Source organism: Oryx dammah, unplaced genomic scaffold (assembly GCF_014754425.2).
Source record: "Oryx dammah isolate SB20612 unplaced genomic scaffold, SCBI_Odam_1.1 HiC_scaffold_29, whole genome shotgun sequence".
In the NCBI taxonomy this organism is placed as follows: Eukaryota; Metazoa; Chordata; class Mammalia; order Artiodactyla; family Bovidae; genus Oryx; species Oryx dammah.
Window position 1 is genome coordinate 114,650,052 of NW_024070213.1, and position 25,309 is coordinate 114,675,360.

The window sequence follows — 25,309 nt, forward strand, 5'->3', positions numbered from 1 at the left end:
TTCCTTGGCTCAGCTTTAATAAAATGCAAAACAGTGGGAAAATATGAAATAGAAAAGAAACACTATATGCTGAATTTTCAGTAATAAAATAAGAATTTCAAATGAAAGTTAAAATAACAACAAATCAAATTCTATATATGTTGCATTTAGTGGTTTTTAAACACTAAAAGTCAAGGAAAGGAACATATTTTGATACTATGTGACTTTGATACCTAGACTAAATGGATCTAGTTTGAGTTCCTTCCGTTCAAACACTATTTATCTTGGTTTTATATTTCTGTTGGTTTTAACAGGTCTTTCTGGATTGTTAGTTTCTATTGTCTGTTTTATAAATCTCAGTTTTCTCAATACTGTTCAATTCACTTCAAAGTATTTTAACTTTCTTAAATTTAATTCGATAAACATTTATAGGGAAAAGTTAAAAAATCACACATTATTTTATTTTTCCCTCATCCTGGGAAAGACTGAAGGCAAAAGGAGAATTGGGGTAACAGAGGCTGTGATGGTTAGATAGCATCACCTACTCAATGGACATGAGTTTGAGCCAACTCCAGGAGATAGTGAAGGACAGGGAAGCCTGGCGTGCTGCAGTCCATGGGCTGAGTCGGGCACAACTTACTGACTGAAAAACATTTTTTTAAATGACCGTAATAATTTAAATCCTGTCCTCTTAAGTGAAACAACATTGGTATGCTGTCACATTGATAGTTAAAATATCTGGAAATGGAAGTAAAAAAGGGCTCAAAATGAAAACATCATATGCAAATAAAGAAATTAAAACTATATTTCACGTACATTTCATAATTCTGTTATCAATTCTTTTTAAAATGTTAAAGTGCAAAAGCAAAAGTGCAAAAAAAAAAAAAAGGATTTTTTTCATGTAAAAAAAAGAATTGTACCTGTTATTTTGAGGTTCATGTGCTTTAGTTTTAGCACTGATATCATAAATAAAATGCTGCTGGGTAATTATTATTCTATTTTCAGCTGTTGTATTTCCCAAGATGGTGATAACGGGATAACCCATCTGGAGAGTCCACTGATCCATTACTTCTTGTATATTTACATATTTTCCATTCCGTCTTAAAGCCTTTATAATTAAAATTGTATAAATTAATTTTATAAACATGAATTATAAACATAATTAACATTAAACCATTTTCATGTTTACCTTTATGACTTATTTCAGGATGAAAACACTCAAAATCAGTGAAACTAACATAATGTGTTAGTAAAATTAATCTTCTTGCCTTTGCTTAAGCTTCATGTGTATATAATAGAAATGAAAACTTTATTAATATTAACATTTTTAACCTAATGGAGGATAAAACATATTTTACTGTTAAAGCAAGTACTTGAAGCATCATTAACATAACCAGTGTGTCTAGTATTAAATGCTTTTATTCACTTATAGAGAAAAAATTCTTTACCATCAATATTTCACTCAAACATGAATATCTGACACCATATTAAAATTAGGTTTCAGAAGTATTATCATATTTGAAACTAGGCAAGGTATCAACAATTTGTAGCTGAATTAATTTTTAAACCTCATCATCCTTATAATACATCAAATATAAAACAAGAAAGCATATCAAGAAAAGGGAAACATAAAAAGTGAAAACAAACCATCAGTGTCAATAAAAGTTATGAATGTTTTATAAACTCAATTCAAATATTCAAGAAGAGGTTTTGGTTTTCAAGCTTCCTATACTTTACCTCTGATAGTGTATTCCAGAGATCATTTCTGGCCGCATTGCCATACTTATGAATAGTTAAGTAATCCTACAAAGAATATAAAATTGTAATTAAAATTCAAAGGCTAAGCAATTTCCAGTAAACACATTTGTTTCTAAGTTTAATTAATTATTTCCAATTGTTGGAACTATATTAACACAATGATAAAGACGTGCCAAAAGAAAAAGAATCTCATTTTAAAAGATTCCAAAGAGATTGAGCTATAGCATAATTTTAATTAAATCATCAAACAGTACTAATCTCTTAAAATTTATTTTCATATCTGTCATCACTTCTTATGGATTTCCAGGGTCAAATATCTTCCTAAAATTTAGCAAGTTAAACTCAGGCAATTTTGAAGAAACTACATATACAGTGAAATATTTAGGGGCAACTTTCCCATCAGGATTTCATGCTGAAGTGTTGAAAACATATTTTGTCTTATGGGAAAAGAAAAAAAGAAACAAAAAACCTGACTTATATGTACAAATGCAGAGGGATTGTTTTGCCGAAAAGGTGATGCCTATCTCCATGACCTGTCCAATTACCTAGTCTCTCTGCAAAGGGCAGGCTGCCTTGTACAAAACGATACATGCTTATTTTCATGAGCTTGAAACACGTTCATATTTAATTTAAAAAATCAATCCTGAGTTTATATACTATTTTAAAGCTTAGAGCTTCACATTTGCCATTTTCTATCACTAGCAGTTAACTGTATACAGCTCTGTTTCATGTCTGTTCCTTTCTAAGAAGCATGGTTTATGTCACTGTGAATATGTTATTTATGACTTCTTGACATTAATTTTTTTGAATCCAAAGTGGAAAGATCAATATAAAACAGTATCCCCTCATTCATCTGAAATTTCACGATCTCTAGAACACGCAGGTAGTAGGCAAAATTCTAATGTACGTCATAGTACTAAAACTGAAAAAAAAAATGCTGACTCCTTTCAGTACTTTATGTAGAGTGGAATACTTTGGGGATAATTAAAGTTGGGGAAGAAAATTTTCTGAAATACAAATTGTAGCACCTGTGACAGACTCAGCTTTCTTGGCAACTCATAGCACAGCAAATGGCAACCCCTGCTTAATCAGACTCCTAGAGATGCAATGCCCAACACTCAGCAATCACAAATACATCATCACCATCAACTGTTAGGAATAACTTTACTGAAAAATTACAAGTGAATGACCAATCTGAATCCTAATTTTGTCTTTGAACCTGCCATATGAAGCATTTCCATTTAGATCCCAGGGACCAGGATTTAAATCAGTTATTTCAGATTTAGTTTTCAGAATTATTTTTTATACTTGTTTAGCATTTAAATTGGAGAAGGAAATGGCAACCCACTCCAGTAACTTTGCCTGGAAAATCCCATGGACGGAGGAGCCCGGTAAGCTACAGTCCATGGGGTCGCAAAGAGTCGGACACGCCTGAGTGACTAAACTGGGGAAAAACAGGAATTATGAAACATAAATTTAAATTGTATTTTCCCTGTAGCTCAAACAGTGAAGAAAATGCCTTCAATTCAGGAGACCGGGGTTCAATCTCTGGGTCAGGAAGATCCTCTGGAGAAGGAAATGGTAATCCATTCCAGTAATCGTGTCTGGAAAATCTCATAGACAGAGAAGCTTGGAGGGTTACAGTTCATGGGGTTGCAAAGAGTTGGACATGACTGAGCGACTAACACCAATGAAAAGGCATTAAAAGTAGAACTATTTATTATTGGGTTCTGCTTATGGATAGTGCTGCTAGAATAATCCAAAAGAGAGAACAAAGGAATACTACGCAGACCTTGAAAGGTCCAATAGATAACTACAGGTTTCTCTTCACCGGCAGACCATAAAAATCCAATGGTTCATAAGATGAGTTGTCCTGGGCCCAATGCTGATCAACTTGAGCTCTTGGTTCACTTCTCAATTTAGAATAAAGTTCAAATGTACATTTCAAGAAAGCTGAAATGGCAATTATCCAAGCTTGGGAAGGTGTTCCAACTTGCCTGCCTCAGTATTCAGGGCAGCTCATGCCTTTTGGCCTGCCAGCAGACCCATTCAGTTTTTGGGTGTTCTAGAATCCTACATATGTCATCTCTTTCCTCTACAATAAAACGCAAATATTTTCCTCAGTTATTTTAGCTTCCTCTTGCACAAATCGAGTCATATTTTGAATTGAAATTTTGCTTTGTCTTTGTAGAATTACAGAAAAACGTAAAGAACAGTGTTCTTTTTTGATCATCAATCATTTATTTCTTTGTTCATTCCATGCTCTGCCTGTGCCAGGCAGCCTGCCAGGAGCTGGGGCAGCAGTGGTGGATAAGGTGTACTGAGGACAACTGCAAATGAGACAACCTGTGGACGGAGGGTTCTGTAACCAAAGGCGGGCAAGTCGTGGTACAATAACTGCTTGACAAGATGAATGAAACATTTGATATGAGTTTGAATAAGAAGACTTTAAGCTCCTTTCAAAACTACAAGTCAATGAATATGGAGATGGCTGGGGTTGTGAACCAGAAATGAAAACTTTTATTTATGTGTATGAAAGTCAATCAATTTGACATTATACTACAAAGCAGAAAAATGATTTAATATTAACTCTGTAAAGAGAATTGTGAGTTCTCTATACAAAGTATTTCAGAAACAGTAGAGCTGTTGAAAAGAATAAAACAAAGATAGCCATCATATTCTAAAGGAATATAACTAACAATATAAACTGATTAAAAGTTAAAAGCATGTTAAGCACAAGTATAGTCTGATACATAAAGTGTAGGAATGGAAGTCTGATTGTCTGTTGAAATCCATCCTCCAATGCTCCCTAGTTAAATGATCTTTGGCAAGTCACTTAACTTCTTTGTGACTATCGTCATACCCATAAAAATAAGTAGCACAGTTTTCTATGAAAAAAAAGTAACTGCTACATAGAGGTTTTCTGAGGATTAAATGATTTAATATTGATACAATCTTTAAAAGTGAAGAATGCCTAATATAGTAATATCTATTCAATAGATAGTAGCTGCTATAAGCTTTTTAATCATTTCCGGCTACAGGTTGGAAAACAGAGTAACAAAAAAAAAAAGCATCATTAACAGTAATAAAGAACATAGTACATGAGAACAATAATATTTGTCTCCATTTTAGCTGTGTAAGTTGCTTTATATTTTCTCATTAAATCCCATGACAACATTTATGAGCTAGGTGTTATTATCACCACTCAATAAATCCAAACACCAGAACTCAGAGACTCCAGCCCATCTCCAAATCCTACACCTGTCCACACAACTTCTGACACAAATCCAATGTCTGTGAGATGACACACAGGTGACTAAGAGTTATTTCAAAGCTGAACTCATCATCCTCCCCTGTATCAGCTCCTTTTGGGAGCACTTCCCCAGGAATAACCCTTCCATCCATTGCAACCAGAAGTCAAACAAGATGCCTCTCTTCCCCTTCCCACCACAGTCAGATAATGATAAAACGTTCTCCCAATACTCCCCCTTCCTTTTGCCTGTTTGACAACGACTCTACACTTTTTTGTCCAGATATACTGACTACTGCTACTATTTCTGCTTTGTCCCTCTAAAATCTAATCAAATCACTCAGCCATGCATAAATACTTTTCATCAAATATATACATGAATCCCTGCTGTATTCAGGCAAACACACTTCAACGTAACTTAAAGGTGTCTCTCCTGATCTGGTCTCTCTATACTGCTCTAATCCCCCTTACTTTGTTGCCTCCTTGCCGCAACTTTGTCATTTGCAGCTTTCTTGAAACAGGGGCCTGCTGACTACTTTCCCTCTTATCTAGATCCCTACACATGCAGTTCTCTACATACTCTTTTCTCCTTTGCCCATTTGAATGCAATTCAATTTCCAGGACTCAAACTTTTGTTTCCTCTGGATTCCTTTCTGTGCATTCCCACTCTCTTCCTAATTCTGAGTTAAGTACCCTTCACGTTCTCACGTTTCAACATATAGCAGCAATTACCACACCATGTCATAACTGCTTGTTAGTTAATCTGGCTGCCCACGTAGTCTGTTAACTCCATGAGAGTAAGGATCCCATGATTACTGTTTACCACTATTCACCCAGCACCTATGGTGTCCAGCCTGGTATCAGTAGATGCTCAATATATTTGCAAGATTTCTGACTTTCCTTAAGCAATATGCCTTTCTGCTGACAGCCGACAATGCAGAGAGAGAGAGATTTCTTGTACCTAAAACATTCCCCCCAAACACCATCTTTAAACACTTATAGAGGACTTTATTATTTCAGTGTTTATTTGTCAGATATATAACTTGCATTGATATATACAGTTGGCTGTGATGTCATCAAGAGTGTACACTATATTGGGTATGAGACCATTTTTCGTTTTACTTTCTTTGCTAACAAGTAACACAGTTCATAACATTTTATGTATAAAAGCCAGTGGGACGAATAAAGACAAAAGGAAAAGTAAAAAGTGCACTGAAGAAGTAAAGCATTATTATCTTTTAAGATTTACACACAAATAATTATGGAATACTTACTCTCCTATTAATAGGCCCTTCAGCATGCTGAAACAGAGGATCAAAAATATATATGGTGTATTCCTTATGACATGGAGGGAGAGTTTGACAAAATTCAAAGATGTTTAGCTGCAAGTAACAAAAAATCCAGCCTGGAATGACTTTTTTTTTTTTTTCAAAAACAAGATTTATTTTTTCCTACTGTAAGAAGATGAGATAGTACTGCAGCTCTTTTCCAATGGAATTCTTTTGGCTCCACATTTACCTAAGTTTTGGCTTCATCTTCAGGTTTGAGGTTAGATGGCTGAAGCAATCCCAGTCATCATATTCAGATGGAACACTGCACAGAGGAAAATAAGGACTTTTTTCCTAGGGATCTCTCTCTAAAAATTGGGAAAAGTCTAGACTTCCCTGGTGGTCCAGTGGCTAAGATTCCAAGCTCTTTTATTTATTTATTTATTTATTTATTTTTAATTTATTTATTTTTTATTTTCTCTGACTGCAGGGGGTCAGAGGTTCACCTCCTGGTCAGGGAACTAGATCCCACATGTCGCAACCAAGACCCAGTGCACCCAAATAAATAAATAAACAAAAAACAAATAAATATATTTTTTTTTAATCAGGAAAACTCTCCCTCAAATCCTACATCAAACCCCCATGTTTCCCATTTAACAGAATTGTATTATATCCTGTAGCCAAAATCAATTAGTGAAACACTTGGGGGAAATTGCACAGGTCAGGACCCTGTCCTGTGAAGTAAATGATTATATAGACATGGATGATAGCCCAAACAAAATCAAAATCTGGTTGATAAGAAGGAAAAGGAGACTAGCTTATGGGTAGGCCACCAACTGTGTTTTCTCCAGTGAGACAAGGGATGCAAGTATGGCCTCAGTGACACTGGGAGGCAGGACCCCATCTACTTGTAAGAACCATGTGGGAAATGCCAGGTAAATTGGGCATTGGTTTTTCTATGTGTCAGGAAGTTTAAAGCAAGGGTTTGAAATATTGTTCCTTTCTATAAAGAATAATTGTAGTTCAAAATATTTGTTGTGGGCATTTGTCATTCCTGTGTCTTTCCAGCATTTAAAATACCACGTTTATATGAGGGTAATAAGTCATCATGTAATCTTACAGGGAAGTGAGGGCTCTCTCCCTTAGAAATGGAAAGGATGAAATTCTCTCCCTCTCCACTCTCCCTAGCAGCTAAAGCATGGACACAAGTGGACACTTCATCCCAGGGCGGTGACTCCTACAGGATCAAAGCAAAGGAGCAGGAAGAGTTGCAATCACGTTGCCCGTGACGGTGACACTGAGGGCCCAGGAACAGCAATGTTAATGGCAGCAACGGAACCACCCAGCCTTATGGCATGACCGTGGCTACATTTCTTCATTCCTGAGTCTTCCTTGCATGCATGTGAGCTGAGTTGCTTCAGTCATGCGCAACTCTTTGTGACCCCATGGACTGTAGCCTGCCAGGCTCCTCTGTCCGCAGAGATTCTCCAGCCAAGAATACTGGAGTGGGTTGCCATGCCCTCCTCCAGGGGAATCATCACAACCGAGGGACTGAACCCATATCTCTTCTGTCTCTTGGGTGCTTTACCACAGGTGCCACCTGGGAAGCCCCTGTAATGCTTTCTTAGTTATTATTATCTGTTTTGTAAGCCTGATTCTCCAGCCTTCCCAATGAGTCCAATGACTGGCCTGAAGTGTTAGTCACTCAGTCATGTCCAAATCCTTTCAACCCCATGAACTATACTGTCCATAGAATTCTCCAGATAAGAGTACTGGAGTGAGTTGCCATTTCCTTATTCAGGGGATCTTCCTGACCCCGGGATCGAAACTGTCACCTGCAAACAGTGAGAGCTTTACTTCTTCTTTTCCAATCTGGATTCCTTTTATTTCTTTTTCTTCTCTGATTGTTGTAGCCAGGACTTCCAGAACTATCTTGAATAATAGTGGTGAAAGTGGACACCCTGTCTTGTTCCTGATCTTAGGCCGAATGCGTTCAGTTTTCACCATTGAGACTAATGTTTGCTATAGGCTTATCATATATGGCCTTTACTATGTTGAGGTAGGTTCCCTCTATGCCCATTTTTTGAAGAGTTTTAATCATAAATGGGTGCTGAATTTTGTCAAAGGCTTTCTCTGGACACTCAATGACATAAATCAAAGCAAGATCCTCTATGACCCACCTCCTAGAGTAATGACAAGAAAAGCAAAAGTAAACAAGTGGGACCTGATTAAACTTAAAAGCTTTTGCACAGCAAAGGAAACTATAAGCAAGGTGAAAAGACAACCCTCAGAATGGGAGAAAATGACAGCAAATGAAACAACTGACAAAGGATTAATATCCAAAATATAAAAGCAGCTCATACAACTCAATAACAGAAAAACAAACAACCCACTGAAAAAGTGAGGAAAAGACCTAAACAGACATTTCTCCAAAGAAGACATACAGATGGCTAACAAACATGTGAAAAGATGCTCAACATCACTCATTATTAGAGAAATGCAAATCAAAACCACAATGAGATATCACTTCACACTGGTCAGAACGGCCATCATTGAAAAGTCTACAAACAATAAATGCTGGAGAGGGTGTGGAGAAAATGGAACCCTCTTGCACTGTTGGTGGGAATATAAATTAATACAGCTACTATGGAAGACAGTATGGAGATCCCTTAAAAAAAAAAAAAAAGAATAAAACTACCATATGACCCAGCAATCCCATTCCTAGGCATATAAAATGAGGAAAGCAAAATTGAAAGAGACACATGTACTCCATTATTCATTGCAGCACAATTTACAATATGGAACATGGAAGCAACCTAGATGTCCATCAACAGATGAATGGGTAAAGAAGTTGTGGTACATATACACAATGGAATATTACTCAGCCACAAAAATGAGTGCAGTTGAGTCAGTTCTAATGAGGTGGATGAACCTAGAACCTAATATGCAGAGTGAAGTAAGTCAGAAAAAGTAAGATAAATATCATAATCTAATGTATATAAACAGAATCTAGAAAAATGATACTGAAGAATTTATCTACAGGGCAGCAATTGAGAAACAGACATAGAGAATAGACTTACGGACATGGGGAGAGGGGAGGAGAGGGTGAGGTGTATGGAGAGAGTAACATGGAAACTTACATTACCATATGTAAAATAGATAGCCAGTGAGAATTTGCTGTATGGCTCAGGAAACTCAAACAGGGGCCCTGGATCAACCTAGAGGGGTGGGATGGGGAGGGAGATGGGAGGGAGGTTCAACAGGGAGGAGATATATGTATATCTACAGCTGATTCATGTTGAGGTTTGACAGAAAACAACAAAATTCTGTAAAGCAATTATCCTTCAATAAAAAATAAATAAATTAAAAAAAAAAAAAAACATTTGAAGCCTGGCCATGCATTTCAGAGGACGTTTCTACACTCCCTGACCTCGAGAAACAGAAGTAAGAGACTGAAACAGTGACAGATGACCAACTGAATCACAAGAAAGCTAGGCTGCAGCTCAAAATAATAGTTTGGTTAATACACGAAGACTGGCTGGACATTGTGAAATTAAGTACAAGTGAGTAGCAAAGTACTGAAAAGGCATTATGGAAAATAACAGCATGCTTGTATTTTAATTCTATTAAATAAGAACAGGATAGAAAGGTATAAATAATTATTAAATGTTTGTTATTAAATTACAACAGTTTCCAAGAGGAAACTTAGTAAAAATAGAAACCATTATCAAACATTTTGAGGTACAGTAGTTTCTAACTACAAGATACAATGAAAAAGAAATGGAATTTCAGGAGGAATGTTGTTTGAACAGCTAGAGCAATGATAGTTGAAAAGTCAGTTATATCGTTGTTTGCAGGCCAGTTTGATTTTTTAAATGTGTGCTTAACTTAAATTAACTTTCAGAAGTTGCTTCGTTATAGAAGTACTCATATTTCTGTAGGAACAAAAAGGTATTTTACGCTTTTAAAAATCCCTTATGCCACCTAATGAGTATAAATTTTGTAAACATCAGTATTCTTTCTTAAAGTTGTGAATACGCCAGAAAATTTTACATCAAAACAACCTGCTATTCCATGAAAGATATTTTGTTTGTTTGTCTTAAATTATAGACAGTGGCATGTTCTCAATTCAGTTCTGTTTTCACATATCTCTTATTTAGCAATTTTAGACCATACCATTAATGCCCCAACATGCAGGAACATCACCAGAGAGGCAATATTGCCGCTGTTGGATTTGCACTACCATTGCAGAACAACCGGACAGGGTCTTAACACCTGTCAGCAAAGTAGTGTGAATGTAAGTCTATAGGGGTATTCTGGGTACTCAAATATCCCCACCTCTCACTTCTACTGCTAGCTTGAAGAATTACTGAGACATAAAGTGAATCTATTGGTAAAACTGAAGTTTGTGAATTCCTTTTTTCGAAGGCCTGGGTAACGGGTTTTGACCACAGCAAGCTCACAAAATAGATAAAATATATCCTGGCTGGTAAAAATACACTGCCTTTTGTAAATCAAGATGCCCACTGACTGCAAGCCATGTACATGGAGTTTTCTTACTCAGCGCTGGTGAGTCACTGAGAAGAAAATGAAACTCAATTGAGAAAGAGATTATGATGTGCATATTCAGGAAAACTAAGAATTCAAGCCAATCTTTAACAGCCATGTGATCTTGGGTAAAATATCTAATTTCTCTAAGCCTTAATTTCTTCAACTGGAAAAAGTAGATAATATAGTACTTACTTGAGAACAGTGTGCATAGAAAATGACATTAAACAAGTAAAGCATTTAGGGGAAAAAAAAAAGTCTGCCACCCAAAGAAGCTGAGAAACTAGTTATTTTAAGACCAAGCTCAAGGGGGAAAATTGTCTGGAGTCCACATCTTCTTTAACCTTGTCTCCAAGAGAAGTCAAAATGTTCTAGAGAACCAAGGTAGGGAAATTAAATGGACTAACCTGTAAGAGGAAAGTGCTCAGAGGAATCTTATTTTTAGTTTTAAAAAAGTAAAACTCCAAGAAAAAAATTGAGATCAAAGTTTCTCTATATGTGAGAAAAGCTTAGAAACCTCCTGTACCCAAGTCTGAGGAAAGAAAGAGGCCTGGACTCTAAAGTCTGCGTTTCACAGAGGTCTTCTGAGGTGGCGAGGCCACTGATGAGAGGGCGGGCAATCACTAGTTAGCTCCTCAGCACAAAAGAGCCATACCTAGGTGAGCAGCAAAGCAACAAGGATACTCACCTGCAGGGCACCAGAAAGGCAAGGCCTGAGCAAGAGACATACCAACAACTCAAGCAAGAACCCCGTCTCAACACTTCCCTGAAACGCCCACGACTGCTCGTCAGCGTGGATGTGAACACAGGGCTCTTCACCATGTGTTCTGGACTGACAAAGCTCCCTAGAACATTCTCCTGTTAGTGGGAGTGACATAAGGGCAATTCCCTAAGGACAGATTAAATTTCCCGTAGGCTCAGAAGCATGGGGATGCCTTTCATTAAATGTTAAAATCACATACACTTACTAATATAAATGATATATTATATTATATAAGTAATACTGTTGACACTGTTACCTAGATAGATAGTTACCTATCAGTTCCTTCCTGCTTTTGTTTCTCTGGTTATTCAGCTTCCATTATAGTTGTATCTGAATCAGTTTCTAGCAGATAGCCTCATCTCCTTTGCAGCTCTGTTTTGCAATTAGACTACCTCGCAACAACCCCAGTCCTGGACAAACTCAAGTATTTGCTTCTTAAAAACTTGCAGAAGTATAGCTTAACATCACAGGAGAAAAATGATGCAATTTGAGCAGTTGAGTATTATTATAAATTCATAACCGCCAAACTCAAATAGGCACTCAGGACTACCAGGCAGCCGTGACTGCCTACTCAATCCAGTTCTCAGTCTTCAGACCTCTCTACCACACAGCATGACCTCCCTTTCAGCTAGTGGCCTTGCCTCACAGAACACTAAAACACGGATTTTGGGATTCCTTGGTGGTCCAGCCGTTAGGACTCGGTGCTTTCACTGCTGTGGGCTGGGTTTGACCCCTGGTTATGGAACTACAGTTCCACAAGCCTCATGGTGTGACATAAATAAACAAATAGAATTCATCAGAAAATCAACTGCCTTATTTTCTGAATTCCAAATCTCCAAATTTCCTGGAAGGGTCTCTGCCACGGAAGACCTGCCTTTTTACTGTCTCAAGAACCAAAGCTCCCGTTATCTCTTTCTTCTCCAGTGCCATCAGCTTCTGTCCTGACTCCTCCTCTAAAACTAGCACACCTGTCTCCCATTTTTAAAACAAAAAAACTTTCCTTCACCCTCTAACTACCTCCTCTGGTTTTCTGATCTCCTTCCTTGGCAAATTTTAAAATTTTTATCTTAGATACACTGTCTCTTCTTAGACATTTCCCCCCTCCCACCCTTTAACACAGTCCACTAAAGTCATTAAATATGCAAACTGCCAAAAGGAATTTTTAGCCTTTATTTTATTCCACCTCTCAGCTGCATTTAACCTCCTTGGTCACTTTCTTATTCTTGAAATATGCTTTTTTTCTTGACATGAGTGACAGCATACCACTGGCATTCTGCTTGCCTCTTTATTCTTCCCACTGGTGACTCAGATGGTGAAGAATCTGCCTGCAATGTAGGAGACCTGGGTTTGATCCCTGGGTCAGGAAGATCCCCTGGAGAAGGCATGGCAACACACTCCAGTATCCTTTCCTGGAAAATCCCATGGACAGAGGATCCTAGCGGGGGGCTACAGTCCATGGGGTCGCAAAGAGTTGAACATGACCGATCAATAGACACTTAACTTGATACAGCCTTTTACTAGCACCTTCTCTTCTTCCATTTCCAACAATATAGCCCTTCAGGACTAAGGTTCAGGCTTCCAACCCAGAAACTTCAGAATCATTCTTAGTTGCCTTTTCTTCCTCTCATACCTCACTCTTGTGGATCTCTCCTACCACACTCTTCAGCCAATCTATCCCTAGGTTCATTTCATCCTACCTTCAAAAAACACTGAATCTATCTATGTCTCTATATATCTAGTGACTCTTTAAGCCTTTGCCATCTGTCACCCAGCTATTAAACCATCTTCCTAATTTTTTTACCTTATTCCCCTACTGGTATACTGATTGCCCCAGTCCAAATGTATTACTATAATTAGCCAAATAATTATTTTAAGTATAAATAGAACCAGGTTGCATCCCAGTTTTAAAATTGGTGAATCACCTCCCACTGCACTCAGAATAAAACCCAACCTTCTTAAGCACAGTGCACTTTGGCATTGCATAATTAGCTCCCATTGTCCTATCTCTTGTCCTGACTAACTCTGCTCATCTACACTAGCTCCTTTCTTTTCTTTGAACACACTGAGTTCCTCCCTCAGCCCTTTGTGCAAGCCCTTCCATCTTCCCAGAATGATCTCCCCCAACCCCCTTTCTCACCCTTCAGACCTCAGGACACATGCCTTCTTCTCAAGAAGGATTTTCTAAACACTCAGTCTAAAGTTGCCTGACCCACCCATCTTATGTTCCATCACAACATCCTATTTTTTCCTGCCTAGTATTTATCACACTTAGGAAATATATCTGTATTTGCCTTTTTCCTTTTTAGCATCAATCTTATCCAAAAATATGATTCACAAGATCAGGGGGCATATCTGTTGTGTGTAGCATACCCTGAATATTTAAATACTTGGTACATATCATGGTGTCTGACATTGTGTGGCCATGCAGTATGTGTAGAATAAATGAGTGACTGAACATATCTGATGGGTGAACTACATGGATCTAAAGAGAGGCAGGAAGAGAAGTCATAGTTTGGTTTATTAGCACAAAGCACTAAAGAAAGTTTTTGACACTAAAATGAGTTATTGCTCTTAAGGGGGGAAAAATGATCTGTAACATAATCACAGAGACTTCAAGCAAAAGTGAAAAAGTGAATACAAGAGACTGATTGCAAAAGGAAATAAGATACAGGATGACACACAGATATACCCATTTCTTTGTGTGATATACTAACACAGAGCCTTCTCTTCCATAGACAGAAATACAGAGGTAGATCAACATGGAATTTTGAATACATTTGAACCTTTTGTAAGATAGGTTCCAAACACATAACTTAGGATAGGTGTTTATAGCACTCTTAAGCCACTTATTTATAACATATGGCTTTTCACAACTTAATTTTGACATTTAGATATCAAAGAGGAAAAAGAATTAGTATAAATATATTACAGTTCATTATTTCTATAACTATTTATGAATAGTTTTAACTTTACAAAAGGAAAACTTTAATTTTTATAAACAGACACATGGAGAGGCAAGAGAATACATGAAAAGTTCTCAATCTCATTTGTGATAAAAATACATACACTGAAATAGCAACTTTTTACTTATTAAATTGGTGAGAAATTTATTTTGAAAATAAGACACAATGTTGTTTGCTTAGTGTATTATAAAAATAGAACTTTCAAACTTTCTTTCTAAATTATGTCTTGACTTAATATCTTAGAAGAAAAAATTGGTAATGTGTTTCCAGAAATATAGACTAAAAAAAAATCAAAATCAATGGGTAAATATATAATTTAAAAATTATTTCAGTGTTATTTATTTTACCAGTATTGGAAAGCAACGTAAATGCTTGTCAACTAGGAAGAAAACTAAAATTATTATGTACATCTATGCCATATTACTACTACTAAACTATGTTCTAGAATCACCTAGCAGTTATGAAAATAGGAGTTAAAAAAAATCTTCCCAACCTGGAAGGGTTTTTTTTAGCATCAAAGCTTTCAATATTGCCAAATATATAGTTCTGGGCTATTACATGAACATTCTGAATACAGAACATAATATAAGAGAAAAAATAAAAAAGGAAACGAAAGAAAACTACTGATGCAAGAGCTAATTAGGTTAGAGGAAAATGCCTCTAAGGCAAGTTTGTTGTACCTCTGAACTAGTAATATAACCAAATGGTAATGTTTACAAGGAGAGAGTGTTTGTAGATAGGTATACACATCCAAGTATGTGCATATTTACATATTTACACAGACCAACATACACACATACACACACACACACATATATGTCATACATCAGTCTAATATGTCAAATCATTTCACAAATGTATTTTAAATAGTTATCAAAAACATCATTTTACAGTATAAATCCTATTAGTTAAAATGAATATAGGGCTTCCCTGGTGGCTCGGATGGTAAAGAATCTGCCTGCAAAGCAGGAGACCCAGGTTCAATATCTGGGTTGGGAAGATCTGCTGGAGAAGTGAATGGCAAACCACTCCAGTATTCTTGCCTGGAGAATTCCATGGACAGGGGAGCCTGGTGGGCTATAGTCCATGGGGTCGCAAAGAGTCAGACATGACTGAGTGACTAACACTTTCACAAGATGAATATATCTTGAGCTCTTGACTAACAGGTAAAAGAAACCAGTAAGAATAAATTTCTAACACCTCCCATTAACCTAGGTAAATGCTTGTTGGATAAACAAAGAGATATATGTCACTACCAACGAAGGCATTTTAGTTAATGCTGTAGAGTCACAGTAGTCAACTAACAACATTTATTTCAGAGGCAAAATGATAAGAATTCAACCAGTAGCTGTATAGAAGCAAATTAATTAAAACTGATGAATAGAAGTTATTTTTCTCTGATTAAAAATATGAATAGTTTTTGCTATTTATGTTTTTACAATACTCGCTTTTTATTAGAGATAGTATTCTTGATTCTCAAATTCATAGAATCTTTCCTTAAAATTAATATTTTCTTCTCTATAGCATACTCAGTGAGTTTAGCTTTGTAGTTGGTCTTTAACAAGTTAAATGCTAATTAGATCAAATCCAATGATTAAACATGATCAATGATAGTATTATTATCATACAGTATTGACTGATGACAAAAAATTATCATGAAGAGTTAATTAACCTTTCTACCTATAGCATACCTAAATCTGCACAGTGATTTAAGTGAAACAGGGGAAAATGTGAACAGAACCTGCCTATGGTCATTCAGTTTTAGATGAAGCATGATTCAGCTACCATCTGATTAAAAACACAGTAGTAACTCTTCAGAAAGGAAATTAACTTTGACACACACTGTCTCTGTTCCTCTGTTATTTTCTGACTTCCCATTTATCTAAAAACTTACATGCAAGGGAGCAAACTACTGTCTCACAAACATAAGCTTTCAGTTTTCAAATAAAAATCCTGTGTACACATATTAACATGTAGCTTTTCATGGAACCCAGGTTATTGAGTATGTTGTTGCCATAACCCCTATAGCTTTGTGCTGTCATACCTTCAGGCTATCAGAATTTTATGAGCACAACCAATAATAATGATATTTACTTCTTATCCACACCTCATTGCCTTACATTGATTTGCATAAGCAATTTCCACCCTGATAATTGGAGCCAAACATCTTTTTGTAGGTTACATTATGGAAAAGAGCAGTTAAATACTAATCAAAAGAAATCTTTCTTTATTCAACCATATTTTAAATGATATTGAATTACCTTCATTGGATGAGCAGGAAGGTGATTCACTCTCTGACGGATTTTGAAGTGAGTTTATATCATGTTTAACGGTAATCTTTCTTTATAATTTTAGTTCCCTGGTGTTGCCTCTTAACAACGTAAAGAACAATACTGCCAGGTTCAAATCATTAAAGTGATATTGTTTTGTTTGAAAATAAAAAAGAAAAGGAAAAAAACAGTAGCAGTATGCACTAATTATTTTTTAACATCTACTGAATCAATGTTATCTGAGAAGGTCAAAATTAAAATTATACTTTTATCTTTATTTCTAAAAACTCAAAGAAAAATTATAAAAAATGTAACTAAGCAGATGAAAACAAGTAAAAATCAACTAAGAAAGGTCAAAGTCATGTGAAACAATTCTATCTATAAGAATCCTTCTCTGAATAATTTACTTTAAAAATAAGTCTAGAGCACTTAGGTAAGAATGAGGATTTGAGCTGTGTGGATGCTTAAATTATAAAAACAAGGTAAAAGAAGTAGATCCAAATTTATTGATCATATGTACAAACATTGTGCAAATGGGCACAAATTACTATGTGTACTTAAATTATAAGAAACCTAGGAACTTAAAGACGTGAGCATTTCAGAAAGATTAAGCGATTCTTGCAGTAATAGAGGTTGAGCATGAGGTGAACTAGGAAGATACTCAGAACACTGTGCACTGAAAGCAACTGAAGAAAGGCTCCGAGGACTCTGGGTTAAAGTGGTGAATTGAACAAACATATCTGATTCCACGCTCTCCCAAAACCTGACTAGAACTATGTTGAATGTATGGGTATTTTCTCTGTGATACCCAAATTTCGAAATCTAGCAATGGTTTTCCTGACCTCTACTCTTCTAACCCTCCCAACAGGGTCAAAGCCATATAGTCTCACTATGCAGATGATTAACTGAAGATTCAGGAACACTAGCTAAACTCTCCCATTAAATTGAAACAGTTGTCCTAAATTAAAGTATCAAACCTAAACTGTTTAGTGACTAGCAGACTGCTAAGTCCGCTAAGTCACTTCAGTCGTGTCCGACTCTGTGCGACCCCATAAACGGCAGCCCACCAGGCTCCCCTGTCCCTGGGATTCTCCAGGCAAGAACACTGGAGTGGGTTGCCATTTCCTTCTCCAATGCATGAAAGTGAAAAGTGAAAGTGAAGTCGCTCAGTTGTGTCCAACCCTCAGCGACCCCATGGACTGCAGCCTTCCAGGCTCCTCTTTTCATGGGACTTTCCAGGTAAGAGTACGGGAGTGGGGTGCCATTGCCTTCTCCAGTGACTAGCAGAAAGCCCATCATTAATTAGGAACAAGAATAATGGTTGTCAGGCGGAAAACATGGGGGGAAGGAACAGTTAGGAAGTTTGGGATGGACATGTACACACTACTATATTTAAAATGGATAACCAACAAGGACTTACTGTACAGCACATGAAACTCTGCTTAATGTTATTTGGAAGCCTGGATGGGAGGGGCGTTTGAGGGAAAAAGGATACATGTATACGTGTGGCTGAGTCCCTTTGCTGTTCACCTGAAACTATCACAACACTGTTAATCAGTTATACCCCAATACAAAAGAAGAAGTTTTAAAAAAGAATAAGAAATGTTTCTCCCTACTTATTCCATTGTCTCTGTGTCCCAAAATATTCCAGCAATTGTTTTGGGTAACCTACTATGGAAGAACAGTAGTTATACAGAATTGCAAAAATATAAATATTTCTGTGTTTGAAAAAATGTATTATTTACAAGTGGCATACATAATCCACAAAGGTTCACACTTCATTTGCTCTATTTCACTTTCAATTTAACCATCGAAACAAAATGGAAACTGGCTAATGAATGGTGCTCAGGCGCTTCAGTCATGTCCGACTCTGATGGACTGTAGCCTGCCAGACTCCCCTGTCCATAGGATTTTCCAGGCAAGAATACTGGAGTGGGTTGCCATTTCCTTGTTCAGGGGATCTTCCTGACCCAGGGATGCAACCTGGGTTTCTTGCCTTGCAGGCAGTCTCCTACACTGCAGGTGGTCTCCTCATTGTAGACGGATTCTTTATCCAATGAGCCACCTGAGAAGCCCTACGCTATCTGTTACAGCCTAAATAGACAGAATGTGTGTTCTATTACATACTAAAAGAAGTTTTGAGGCAACTTATTTTAAAAATTATGCAAAACTTAACATTTAAGCATCACACAACATTCAAGAAATAAGGGCCAAAAAATAAGACCAAAAAATCAAGAAGATCAGACCAAGGAAAGTTGTGATTATTCATTATTAAACCATTTACCAGACATTCAGATAGCTGATCAAATGGATTATATGGATACTAGAAACAAAACTTTTCTCAAAAAGTCTCTGGAGTCCCTTTCTACTGAGGGATGTATGTATAAGTTGAAACTTGAAATATGTTGTCCAATACAAAATATTATAAAAGTTAAGAAATATGTAGCTGAATCAATACTCAGGTACTTGCTAAGTTAAATATAAACATATGAACTCATCTACCTTTATATTATTTTATTATATTTATTATGTAAATATTATATTTTACTTTATTTATATGTTATGTGTTTTTATATTTTAAATTTATATTGTGTAAAATATTGTCTTATTTATTTGTGAATGTATTTGTAAAAAAACATTTTCCTTGTTCCCAAAAGAGCTTAAGATGGATCACAAGGACTAAAAGATTCAAGAGAAACCAAGTTTTAGAAGAAACCACCATTATAATATTGTTCAGGTATGGAATATCAGGGCTAAGGTCCAAGTACTAAAAAAAATAAAATAAAATGGAAATATGGAGAGAAGGAAGAAGAAAGAAAGAGAAGGATGGTGGGATGGGGGAAGAATATATGAAAAAAATACTATTTGCAATTTAGGATGCCTACACTTGTAAATCTAACCTTGGGTCTGTGTGCAAATATAAACTTCCACTTGTCAACACAGAAATAGCCATTGTTAATACAAAAACAATAAATAGATTTTCCAGCAGAGATAAGCACTGACAGTCTAGATTAGCTCTTTCAGCAACATATAAACCAAGATTCCCCAGAGGCTTGTGGATGGGAAATATATTAATATCAACTCTGTGACCACTCAGCACCGTGACATGAAGTGTCTGTTCAGGAGGTCATTTTCAAACCGTATCCCATGCATCTTTATGCACAAGAGATGATAATTTATCACCTAGACACTGGAATCTACTGTAAACTAATCCAAACTGCTGATGACACACTAAATCAGTTTGAGTGATGAGTATAAATAAAGCGGCAAGGAAAGTACTGAAGGATAAAGATCTGTCTGATCAATGAGATGTCACAGGCAAATGAAATGCAATGTTGACAAACACAGACTCCCTCAGTTGAAAATTAACCAAATCAAGTACCAAAGCATAAAGGCACACATTAATACAGGCTTCAAATGAAAGTTCAATATCATGGGAGTTAGAGGGTAGAGTCTAACTGTTACAGATAAAACTGGACAGACTAGGTCAGTAGCATACCACAGAAAGTATGATAAGAAAAAGAAAAACATTGCAAAAAAAAAAAATTCCTTTCCAGATAACATAAGTATCATTATTCAATCTTCCAAGAAAAGCTAAACACACAAATGAGAAAAATAAAATTAAATTAAATAAAAATTGTATACACAAAGTGATTTCACATCAGCTTGCTACTAGGAAATTAAATTCAATTTGTGGAATTCTTATGAAAGCTCAGCTATTTTCCGGAACTGTACTGTCATGCTACAACTTCAATGGGAAAAACAAAGGAGTGGGGATAAGGAAGGACATTTCTCCAGACAGTTGATATTCATGGAGGTCACTCACAGAGGAAAATATTTTCCTAACTATGTGATCAGAACAGAGACTTTAGTACTTGGCAAACAGATTCAGCAGAATTCAGCGATTCCAAAGGTGGCCCTAATGGAAAGAGCTGATTAAAGTAATTCCAACCCCAGCTGGAACAATTTGGTAAAAATATTTTCTAAGGAAAATTATTCTTCAAGGAATTTATTTTTTTTTCTCTTGTGTTAAGTGTTTATAGCTTTCTCATAACATACTTAACTCTTGTTTTGTATTTTATCATTTAGTTTAATTGGGTAAAGATAGAATTAGACTACTAAAACATGACCTGATCCTACATGTAGTTTATTTAAATTTCAAAATGAAAAGCTTACTGAGAAAGATAAGATTGATTGCTCTTTCTGTCTTAGCATAATTGTATTTCAGGTGAACATCAATTTACTTTAAAGGACACTTCTAAGTAGCAGAATGCATCATAAATAATTCATCAATCACAGCTGCTAGGAACATGATTTACTCCAACAGATTCAATGGAATAAAAATTCTATTTTTCTATATTTGTGTTTGCTTTCAAGAATTTAAGAATCTACTCCTAGATTCCATGTTTCATACTGTAAATGTATTATAATAAAACTTTCTTTTTTTCCTTCTTTATTTAAGTACTGTATTTCCTAATTAAACAAAAACACTTTAATATATTTGGAAAAAATAACAATCTCTGTGTATCGACACTAAAACAGCAAACAACATAAAAGGCACATATCTGAAAAACTGGTAAGAATTTCTCAAACAATGCACAACTCCAAGAAGGCTAACAAAATTTGCTTTTATTTTATATAAACTTTTAAAAGGAAGAAAAGGGAAACAGACTTTTGTGAAATCATATATAGACTATTTAGGATCTGCTATATTTGAAAATTACTTCAATTTTAAAATGCATATTAAAGAGATTCTAAATGATATAACCTTTTGAGTTTTGTGGGTTAATACAGAATCTTATCTACCATTTTAATTTGTTGTATGGTAAGGCACTGCTTACCTTACTTACCTTATAGTTTTCCATAAAATTCAGCAATTTTGTATTAGCAATATCCCAAGCTGTGAAATATCTTTAAATAAACACAAGAATAAGGAAAAATGTAAAAGAAAATAGAAAACATTTTACTTACTTGCAAACCGCTTTGAAATACTGAATGGCCCATAAAATTAGCCAGCATTCTAATTAAAGCAGCACCCTGTAAGAAAGAGTATTTTTAAAAAAGAAAAGAAAAAAGTTTCAACCAAGTAACATGATTCTAAAATTATTCTATATCAGTCAAAAATAGTCTTCTTCATTCATGCTATTTCATTCTTAAAAATAGTTAAGAAATAAGAGAATTATGAATGCAATAGTTCACTTATAGGTTACAATTGCATTTTTTGTTCAGTCAATCTAAAAGTTTTATGGATCTAAAACTGATGATTTTGAAGTAGAAGTCTCTTGGATAAAATATATCAGAGCAATAATAAGTTGTAATTCAGGAATACTAGAAAGTTTACTGAGCACCATATATGACAAAGTTAATAAAACAAGGTTCTTGTACTCACAGGTTCATAATCTAGTAAAGGAGGTGCACCCATCTTATAAATAATCATACTGAAATATAAGTGAAGTCACTCAGTCGTGTCCAACTCTTTGCGACCCCATGGACTGTAGCCTATCAGGCTCCTCCATCCACGGGGTTTTCCAGGCAAGAGTGCTGGAATGGATTGCCATTTCCTTCTCCAGGGGATCTTCCCGACACAGGAATTGAACCTGGGTTTCCCACATTGCAGGCAGACGCTTTACCATCTTAGCCACCTGAAGTAATACAGCTACATACTTTATCTGTGGATCAGTCAAGAATCATTTAGTTATAGAAGTGGAGAGTAGGAAGTTCCAGGGAATCAGATTTCTTGGATTCAAATCCTGGTTCTGGCATTACCCTCTATGTTTACTCAGCAAAAGTATTTAACCCCTTAGTTCCTCACTTTTCTCACTTGAAAAGTACAGGCAATAATAGTCCAAATTTATATGGTTTTCCTGAAATTTAAATACATTACTGAATGTAAGGCAATTCAAACTGGGTTTAAAAATTAGTAGCTATGATAGAAATGTTAGCTGTCAATATTATATCAAGGTAATTATATTTATTTCCTGTGTTTTTTTTTCCTTTTAGAGTCTTCTATAAATCCATATACAAGTAGAACATATATGTGGCTGATAAATACTTAGAGCAATAGAACAATATACTAATGTAAGAGTCTATCTCATTTTGAAAATGGTTATTACATTGTAGAACAAAATCAGTGTGAAAAGGCTGACATGTAATCAATATGAAAAATTCCAAGAATTGATGGTTAAGCCTAGATTATCACAAATCTGTACGCAAAATATAAATAAGGCTTCAAGAAGATATTTCAATCTGCAGCAAACTGTTTTAACTATGAAGCAGTGAATGAAAGCAGCAAAAGTTTAAAAATAAATGATAGGAAACAACACAATTCTGTAAAGCAATTATCTTTCAAATAAAAATAAATAAACTTTAAAAAATGTTTAAAAAAAATAAATGATAGCCTGGTTTTAAGTGAAATAAATCCCTTTATAACTACATTTCTAACTTTATACTCACTTTAAATTCATACCCATCAATAGCTAATTTCTTACCAGGTTTCTCTTTTTTATAAGAGAATCATAAGAATCCCATATAGACTCATCCAGCCTGGGGCTGGGTGGCAACAACAAGTACAGAGACACAAGAATGAATTTCCACTATTACCAGAACTGCTCCCTGTAATTCCAGAATTTTAATGCAGTAGAGTATTCATGCTCTACGAATCAGCATTAGAGAAATGTCTCGAAAAAATTCAGTCATCATCACAGTTGCTCCCCAAATTGGTATTTTATTCACAACTCAACAAATGATGGGCTCCCTGGACAAGCCATAGAGTTGCATGCCTTTTCTGGTATATTTTCCTTCCACAGCTTCTACTTTCTGCTCTTTCTTCTATCTTCTGCACAGTTGTTTAAATCCAGAAAGTATGAGCATCTATGATTCAATCTGGGGACCAAGTTAGAATTGCCTTTAGAACTTATCAATTTTGCTCCTTGAATATCCTTGACAAGCTCCCCTCCTATACATTCCCAATCTAATCTACCCACCCCAAGGTGGAAATTGTCAGTTCTGAAGAAAAACTAACCCTTGCCACCTGGGAAGTGAGACAGAATCTTGAGCAGTCAATGGAAAACTTTCCTCACTACAGAACAGCCATCTTCAGATGATTTAAGTGTTTCCCTCTAGGTAATGAAGACTTGGTCTCTTGTCAGGCTACAAAAACTATCAATTTGGCATGGGCTAATGACAAGAGAGTCCCTTCTAATCATAAAGAATGTACCTGTTTTCTTGTCTGAGTTGAGCTGGAGCAGAGTACTAAAAGGAAAGAAAACCTAGGAATATATTTAATATTTTAAAATTATATACTTTGGGACTCCCTCTTATGATTATATTGTATAATTAGTTAACTTTTCAAAACTATGTTTGTCTTGCCAATTTGAATATTTTAAATTCTCCAGAGTAGCATGCATGCATTCCTCTATATTTAACTAGACTTTTCTTTCCAAAACTCAATTTTAAATATCACTATTTCATAGAACTCCATAGGCAGATGGGTTCTTCAACTGTCATCAAGCGGCCAACATATACTGAGCACCAATTCAGTTCAGTTCGGTCGCTTAGTCGTGTCCAACTCTGCGACCCCATGAATTGCAGCACGCCAGGCCTCCCTGTCCATCACCAACTTCCAGAGTTCACTCAGACTCACGTCCATAGAGTCAGTGATGCCATCCAGCCATCTCATCCTCTGTCGTCTGTCCCTTTCTTCTCCTGCCCCCAATCCCTCCCAGCATCAGAGTCTTTTCCAATGAGTCAACTCTTTGCATGAGGCGGCCAAAGTACTGGAGTTTCAGCTTCAGCATCATTCCCTCCAAAGAACACCCAGGGCTGATCTCCTTCAGAATGGACTGGTTGGATCTCCTTGCAGTCCAAGGGACTCTCAAGAGTCTTCTCCAACACCACAGTTCAAAAGCATCAATTCTTTGGCACTCTGCTTTCTTCACACTCCAAATCTCACATCCATACATGATCACAGGAAAAACCATAGCCTTGACTAGACGGACCTTAGTCGGCAAAGTAATGTCTCTGCTTTTTAATAAAGCTATCTAGGTTGGTCATAACTTTCCTTGCAAAGAGTAAGCGTCTTTTAATTTCATGGCTGCACTCACCATCTGCAGTGATTTTGGAGCCCCCCAAAATAAAGTCTGACACTGTTTCCACTGTTTCCTCATCTATTTCCCATGAAGTGATGGGACCAGATGCCACGATCTTTGTCTTCTGAACGTTGAGCTTTAAGCCAACTTTTTCACTCTCCACTTTCACTTTCATCAAGAGGCTTTTTAGTTCCTCTTCACTTTCTGCCATAAGGGTGGTGTCATCTGCATATCTGAGGTTATTGATATTTCTCCCGGCAATCTTGATTCCAGCCTGTGCTTCTTCCATCCCAGCATTTCTCATGATGTACTCTGCATAGAAGTTAAATAAGCAGGGTGACAATATACAGCCTTGACGGACTCCTTTTCCTATTTGGAACCAGTCTGTTGTTCCATGTCCAGTTCTAACTGTTGCTTCCTGAC

The 25,309-nt window shown here is 36.1% G+C and overlaps 1 protein-coding gene across 1 annotated transcript in view; it reads right to left on the reverse strand.

The window, feature by feature from the left end:
- Positions 1 to 25,309, reverse strand: part of TRHDE (thyrotropin releasing hormone degrading enzyme) — a 456,456-nt gene that overhangs the window by 110,359 nt on the left and 320,788 nt on the right. The window contains exons 7-9 of the mRNA XM_040233874.1: positions 21,771 to 21,836; positions 1,717 to 1,782; positions 900 to 1,087 (exon numbers count right to left, since the gene is read on the reverse strand). Coding sequence (XP_040089808.1) covers positions 900 to 1,087; positions 1,717 to 1,782; positions 21,771 to 21,836 — 320 coding nt within the window. The remainder of the gene's footprint in view (positions 1 to 899; positions 1,088 to 1,716; positions 1,783 to 21,770; positions 21,837 to 25,309) is intronic.